The sequence below is a fragment of the Camponotus floridanus genome, unplaced genomic scaffold (genome assembly GCF_003227725.1).
Source record: "Camponotus floridanus strain SB8 unplaced genomic scaffold, Cflo_v7.5 scaffold213, whole genome shotgun sequence".
NCBI classification, from domain to species: Eukaryota; Metazoa; Arthropoda; class Insecta; order Hymenoptera; family Formicidae; genus Camponotus; species Camponotus floridanus.
Window position 1 is genome coordinate 133,099 of NW_020229341.1, and position 8,461 is coordinate 141,559.

General features: G+C 27.3%; 1 protein-coding gene across 2 annotated transcripts; it reads right to left on the reverse strand.

The window, feature by feature from the left end:
• Window positions 1-2,258: 2,258 nt before the first annotated feature.
• LOC112637867 (cytochrome P450 4C1-like) lies at window positions 2,259-8,012 on the reverse strand. Of its 2 annotated transcripts, none has more exons than XM_025408532.1 (13): window positions 7,552-8,012; window positions 6,361-6,699; window positions 5,956-6,065; window positions 5,628-5,718; window positions 5,299-5,484; window positions 4,961-5,054; window positions 4,061-4,184; window positions 3,838-3,943; window positions 3,495-3,601; window positions 3,337-3,405; window positions 2,961-3,129; window positions 2,593-2,772; window positions 2,259-2,526 (listed from the first exon to the last, which is right to left on the reverse strand). In XM_025408532.1, exons 2-13 carry the CDS (start codon window positions 6,500-6,502, stop codon window positions 2,327-2,329), a joined length of 1,578 nt encoding a protein of 525 aa, XP_025264317.1. In that variant the 5' UTR covers window positions 6,503-6,699; window positions 7,552-8,012; the 3' UTR covers window positions 2,259-2,326. The 2 variants fall into 2 exon arrangements, with proteins under 2 accessions (XP_025264317.1, XP_025264318.1); XM_025408533.1 differs by having other exon boundaries at window positions 4,061-4,163; window positions 7,552-8,011.
• Between the last annotated feature and the right edge of the window lie 449 nt (window positions 8,013-8,461).

Here is an 8,461-nt window from a genome sequence, read left to right on the forward strand (position 1 = left end):
GAGCCTGTGGTCTTCGAGAAATTGACCATAGGTAAACATAAAACAAATCCTCTGAAATTAATACTGCACGTGCGCTCGTTCGACAGGCCATCCTCAATCGTCAAAGCATTAAGCGATAAGATAATCAGTTCGCTCCCACTCTCAACTGGATGGAACTAAATCTCCAGCGAAAGGGCTTAAACAATAAAAATCTTAAGAAACGCCTCTCCTCCCAAAAATCAGCCTCCTTGTCCTTAAGAAGGGAGTATTGAAATTATTACAAAAAATTCCCACCATCCAGTAAGGAGGAGAAGGAACTACTTTAAAAAATGCAAGCGCAAGGCGCGAGAGCTCACTTGCTATCTAGTTCACTAAGCGTTCATTAGTTCGTTAGATCTTTAATTCACTTATTATCTAGTTCACTAAATGTTCACTAAGCATTCACTAATAAGCACTAACTAGCACTATAAGCAGCACAGTCGACAGTTCAGTTTACAGTTCCAGTCAAGTTTCAGTCATTCAATTTTAAAATTATATAGCCTCGGGAATCCCTTTTCTTGCATTATGCAGTTAAATTATTAATTTGTTTTATATACAGTGAAAATGATTTTGTTAACATTTAATTGTGTATTATGTGAAATTTCTGATGAACATCTCCATTACTCGGCTCTTCATGTTATAAACCTCCGACTTCAACCATTGCAATTTTATCAACGCATTTATTTTTGTGATCCTAACGAGTTGTGAATAAATTTAAGTAATTTTTATTTTCTCCCTTTCCCATATCTTACTATCTCATAATTTAAAATTTATGTCTGACAAATAATTTTAAACAGTTTAATAATCATTAAATCTTTACTAATTACTATCAATCAATCAATTAATCCTTGTCTCACTTCTCCTCCAGCTTCATTCCTTGTTCTTCCTAATTCGCCTAGAATCTCCGAAAGGCGATTCGCGAATAAATCTCCTAAGATCTTTATCCATTCGTTCAAGATTTCAGCATTGGAATTTACGAATACTTCCTCTATTTATTCGCTTTGGATTTCAGCATTGGAATTCGCGAACAAATCTCCTAAGATCTTTATCCATTCGTTCAGGATTTCAGCATTGGAATTCACGAATACTTCCTTTATTTATTCGCTCTGGATTTCAGCATTGGAATTCGCTAATAAATCTCCTAAGATCTTTATCCATTCGTTCAGAATTTCAGCATTGGAATTCACGAATATTTCCTTATTTATTTGTCCTGGATTTCAGCATTGGAATTCGCGAATACTCTTCTGCTCTCCGAAGATTCCGAAGAATAATCCATCCCTAGTTTCCTTTAATTTTTTCTCTTTTTCTTTTCTCTCTCTCTACTACTTTCTTTGTATTATCACTACTTTTGGGAGAAACCGTTAAAATAGATAAATAATATTTGAAATAACTAATAATTTTTGACTTAGACTTGGCAAATCTCTTATTTAAAATTTTATTATTGTATTTTAATTTGGACCTGTGTTTCAGCGAAATTTAGAAAATTTTAATTCTAACTATAACACATACGCGAGAATATAACACATACGCGAGAATATATAAATACACACACACACACACACACATACTCACTCATGCATAACTACAACTCCTAAGATGTATTTTTCTTTCCTTATATTTTCTTTATATAATATATTTTTTTTTATTTAATGTAGAATATAATTATTTAACCCGTTCTCTTCCCTAAATCCTGAGATAGCACTAGGTCCTATCCCGCGTAACAAGGATTAAATTCCTTTATTCAAAAGAGACCACCGAACGAATAGGCGTAAAACTCAGAGTTAAAGAGACCTTCGGTCGCTGACCTGTGTCAGACCCTTCACATTCGTTCGACCCGATCCACACACACGCCCGAATAAAGTGTGTCACGGTAAGTAAGTTACGTTCTTCCATACAACCTATACTTTCAGGGTCTGGACGTAACAATATATATATATATATATATATATATATATATATATATATATACAAAATTAATATAAATTATTTAAAAAATGTACCTTTTATATTAGACTTTTGTTTTATTTATCATTTTTTATCATAAAATTCATACATATATATTGTCTTAATACAAATAAATTTTATTGCTCATTTGAATGGGTTTACAAGGATCTAACTTATAAGAAATTCTGTGTGGATATTTTGACGATTAAATATAATGTCTATATATATATATACACACACACATATATATATATATATATATATATATATATAATATTTTAATCATAAAATACAGAACATATAATATCTTTAATTATTTTCTTCAATTTTTGTGATGCAATGCTGTATACTCAATTTATTACACTTACGTAGCATCCGCGTTAGTTTTAAACAATTTTTGTTTGCATGTGATTGGGATGAATTTCACATGAACTGGATGAGAAGGACGAATAACTAAATCCAATTTTAATTGAATATCTTTCAAATAATCAACGGGTTCCAAATAAAAATTATGCACCAAAGGAGCTATGATAGATTTCATCTCCAAGAGACCATATCGTTGACCTATTCAGTGTCAAACTTATTAAAAATGATCGACATAAGGAGAAACAAAAATTGCAGGCAATTTACCTATGCAATTCCTTGACCCTGCACTGAAAGGTAGATAAGAATAAGGATGACGATTCTTTATTTTCTCAGGCAAAAATCTATCCGGATCAAATACTTCTGGATTTGGCCAAAAATTGGGATCTCTGTGAACTGCGTTGATATTAAGCAATAAGATCGTTTCAGCGGGTACGACATATGATTCTGGAAAGCATGTTATAAAATTAAAAAATATTAAAATTTACAAAAAATGATATTTTGAAAAAAAACGAAATGTACATAATGTATTCTTAAAATATTAATACATTAATATTATTTTACATTCCGTAATATATTCTGTGCTATGTAACATATTCAAAGATATACTATATAGAAAAAAAGTGAATAATTACGTAATTTTACATCATCTCCAGTGCATCGTGATATTATACCCACGCTGGGATACAAACGTAACACTTCCTTTAAACATCTATCTAAATATGATAAATTTTGCAGTGATCTCATGTTGAGTTTCCCTCCATTCTCTAGCATCACATCATCGACTTCAAGCCTCACACGCTCCTATGTTATCCATAATAATTTAAATATATTTCTTAATATTCTACTTTTTATTTACATAGATGTAAATAAATTCTTAAAAATCAAAATAAAAAATAAAGTGATATACATATTTACTAATATTGAAAAAATATATTGTAACAAAAAAGAACTTGACATTTAAAAATTGTAATTTAAATAATATATTGCAATATATTTAGAAATAGATACCTGAATATCCTTATGTTCAGCTAATAGTAATAAAGTAAACATTATACCTATCGCTATGGAATCATGACCCTGTAATCATCATCATATCATCATATATTATAAGTGATTAGATAATGTGTACAAAAAAAGATTAATAAAAAAAGATTACAGATACGTACTGCCAACATAAAGGTATCAACTTCCTCTCTAATGTCCAAATCAGTTAAAGAATATTCTTGAGATGCCGCTAATAAAAGGTCCAACATAGCTAACCGCTTTTTTTTAACTAAAATAAAGCATATTAGAAACAAATTCATTTTTGCGTGTTGCGTTTTAATTTTTAAACGTTTTTTGATAAAAATTCAAATTCTGTTACAAATAATAATAATTTAATTTTACAGCAAATATGTTGTGATTATGTTTAGTATAAATACTATAAGTATAATTACTATACGTATAAGTATAATTTATAATATTAGATTGCGCAATCAAATTTAAATTAGAAACTTTAATCGTACGTACTTCCAAACACCTCAACATCATTTGTCGCCGCTTCTTTAAGACTTTCAAGGTTTTCTAAGTATTGATCATTGGTACGTTCGTGATAAAGTTTTCTTTCCGCAATAATCTATGTACATGAGTATAAACTTTTACAGTGATTTTTTTATATTAATAATGTATTAATAGAGTAATTTTAAATATAAATATTTGAAGAATTTAAATTAATGTTTTTTATATTACCTACTTTTTCCGTAAATCCATGCAATATTTTTAAAATTTTCTTTTGCTTTCTTCCTTGTGATGACAAAGAGAAGATCATATCGTTGCGAAACCAAGGCTTGAATGATCTTAACAGTAATTCAATAAAGCTATATAATTACAATAATAATGTAATTTTATAAAAGCTTTATTTTAAAAATGTTATTTAAACCTATCCTAACATGTCAAAATAATCTTTATATATTCATGTACAAGAGATTAAAAATTTTAAATTATATTTGTGACGAAAAAGATAGGAACTTTTTGAAACATTGTACTTTTGTTTCAGTTATAATTTTCAGATTAAAAATAATTTCTCTTTAGATTTTATTTTACATTTCATTCTTTTCTTAATTTTACAACATGTCTTAATATTTCTCATTTTTTTAACATTTCAAAATAATGTTTATTTTATAATGAAATATTTAGCAATGAACAATACATTTTCACACTGCAGTTTGCCCATTTAAACGAATTGATATCCTTATTAATTGTTTATCTTCTTATAATTAATATGTAACATATTTATGAGAGTTAAAATAATTATTACCATATGTTAATGTCCTACAACAATTATTACGAGTTATTGTAACTATTTTTTCATGTAATTTTTAATTAATTTGTATGTCATTTTTACATTACACTTAAAGTCACAATAACAAAAATAAATGAAAAGCATTGTGTCAATTATTTAACATTTTTAATTTGTCAATAAGTAACATATGACGAATGAGATATTTTAACCTAAAATTTAGAGTGGACATGTGAAAAATGTTATTATAATTAAAATTTTATTTTTTACTTTGTATATGTATCAAAATCATATCTTGAAAGATCATAAATATATTACATAATTATGTATATTTACTGCAGCCATATAAATTACCTATAAAATACCAATTCGATCATGTCGTGAATTGCATTTCGATATTGTTGCTGGAATTCGCCGAGAGTTCGTAAAGAGACACCCATGGCGGTTTCTACAAACACATTTATTTTATAAGATATAAATAAAGTCAGTCAAAGATTATTACAGCTGAATATTTAATAGATAGTTTTAAGTATAATAAAACAGATATTACTTATCTGCCCATCTATCGATACGATCGATGTATGTATAGGAAGAAGTTATCTTTTTTATTATCTTATAATCTTAAAAATCGATCTCGTGCAAAATGAAATTCTTGGTCATAACGTACAATGAGAATTTTACAATAGCCTTACCGCATATCGCGTTTAGCGTATGTTCACTAATAAATGGCAATAAATCCTTTACTACTGTCCCTCCAACATCCATCAAAAATTTAGTCATGCAATCTCCCTCTTTGATTAAGATATCAGCAAATTGGTTCAATATATTAAAATGAAATGTAGGTGTTAATATTTTTCGCCGCGTTTGCCATTTAAATCCTATAACAAAAACAAGATACTACATCAAAATACAAATAATATTATGTAATATTACTGTCAGAAAGACAGTAAATAATATTATTTCTCTACATTTATTTTTTTTATATCGCACGATATTATTTTGTAATCTTTTAACTGCTTACCTTTGCTGGTGAGAAGTCCTGTGCCGAGCCAAGGATGCAATGGGTCATAGAAAAAACCTTTTTCGATATGTTTTGTGCTACTTAATATCGTCTAAAGTAACGCAAAACATATTAAAAAAGAGAAACTGTTCCTTATATCTCATTGAATTAAATACATAAATAATGATTGTATCTTAAATTTATATCTAGTCTTATTGATTAAGAATATTTTTTCTTATTATCTTTTTAAGAAACATATTTTTCTGAATAAAAGTGTTCTTATGAATCGCATGTTTTCAAAAGCTTGTTAATTCGTAATGTCTATGGAAAATTGAATTTCTTTTATTACCTCTAAATCATCTGGATGACGAATAGACACCACAAAAGTGGAAAACAGCAAAAATTTATAGATAGGATAATATTCATTAGATAATGTACAGAGGAGCTTCCATTTTTCTTCTGAAAATTATATTATAAATATTAATGTACAAAAATTTCGATGGAATTAATTTTAATTTCAACATTAGTGCATTTTTACTCAAATTCGTTGGAAACATATTAATAAAAAAAATTGTATTTTTTAATTAAACAAGTAATTATTGTGAAAAAAAGTGCTCAGATAAGATCTGTATGTATTCTTGATAAGTATATGTTTCAAAGTACATGATTTATAAATCTAATTTGTATAAATAACGGATCATTTATTTAATTAATATAAATAGATAGATAAATAGATTAAAAATTTTGTATTTACTTTCTGAAGTAAGCCATTGAAACACGTTGCCAACAATTGGTAAACCCGGTGGTCCCGGTATGAGTTTAATGAGTTGCCAGTTTCTTTTATAATTTATGTAATACTTATTATACAAATAATATATCAATAAATAAACATACATAATATCGATATAGTATACATCGTTTCTTAATCTGATATTCTTGACCGTCTAAGTAATCTGAACCTTCGTCTATTTATTGTTTTTTTTTTATTCTTGGATCATATGTATTACATAAATATTTTTTGATACATATAAAAGTAGATATTTGATTTTCGACAAATTTGGCAACTATCTTGATATTCTAAAGAATATTAATGCTGAAAGTGAGAAAAGGAGAAAGTAAAAGATCGTTGTAATACATCGTTGTAATCGCATATTTTTTGTAGTTAGTTTTGTAATTTAATCAAGTATTTTTTGTAGATAGTTTTGTAATTTAATCAAGATATAAAAGATATGATAAATTTCTTTCCAGGAAAAAATTACATTAATTAATATTACATATGCACTAAATTTGTTAATCAAATAAAAAAATGTTTAATCTGCCAATTTCTTGCAATTGTTTTTCTATTGTATAATATAAAATTTCGCCATATTCTACTGCAACATCTTAACTGTATTTAATAGTATTATAATATTAAGGCGAGTGTTAACATCATAGATCTTGATTATGTGTCAAATCTTTAAATTGTTTCTGATATTTTTATAATTTTATTTATTCTATAACTGTAAAAAATGTTCTTAAGATCATATCATAATATCCGATTACAACTCATTTCTGTACTTATTTATAAATATCTTAAATCAATAAAAATACTTTTATTGGTATGCAGTGATACAAAGTTGTAATAAACCAAAGTTATAAAATATTTAAAGGATTTGCAACTCCTGTCATAAACAAATAAATATTTTGAAAACTTTTTTTTTTTTAATATTATTATATATTGATATTGTAATCTTATTATATAATAATAATTAATATGTAATATTAATTAATATAAAATATTAATTAATAAAATTTTATCAATATAAGACAAAACTAAGTACTTATGGTATTTGAAATAATTTCTGTTAAAACCACCATTTTTACGCTAATTAATCTGTATTAAACACTGAAGTTTTGCAAAAGTATGTTATAAAATTTTATTTTATACAAATATTATAAAGATTACCTGATAGATTACATGATGCGACGATAGAAACACAACTCAAATCATTAAAAGGAAATCACAAATTTCGTTATAGAAACATATAATTCAGTGCAATAAATGTGCGCGAACTAATAAGATAAATGTGAGGCTTATATTTATAACCGTTCTTCAGCTCAAAAACTATTAATAATCAGATACTATTCTTAATGGGTGGGGTTCCATTTGTCTACATTCCCGATTGCCAACTGCTTCAATTGCGCACAATATTTTGCTGACAGCTTTTTTTGCCTATATCCCGATTATCTACAAGTATTATTGCACACACGAAGAAAATGAAAATACGAAAGTACGATTGCACATAATACATTGTTGCTTGCATGCACGATTGCACACATGAAATTATTGCATACATGCAGATTGTACACATGATATTATTAAGCACATACACATTACACACATGATATTATACGCAAGCAGTTGGCAAACGTGAATGTAGGCGACTGAAGCCCTTCCTATTCTTAGAATCTTAGAAAGTACATGTATATACAGTACTCTTCTATCTGAGAAAGTACTTGCGTAGATACAGTATGTTCCGTCCCTGCAGAGCGCTCCACTTTCGAAAGATAAAACCCAACCTAATCCATGTCCGTGATATGGGTTATATCACGCTTTGCATAGAAAGTTATAAACCCATACTATATGTACATATAATAATATTTATACATAGTATAAAAAAATATGTTCTATTTATAAAATTTCTTTTGTTTATAACTTTTAAATAAACAATGTGCGCCGACTAAAACGTTTGGAAAATTACTCAAGGTCAGTACCTTGATAATATATATCAAGGTTAAAATTATCCGAGGTGGCTCTCCCAAGCTAAATAATTACCATAAGTTTTGCATTTACATGTATCATTAATAAGTCAATT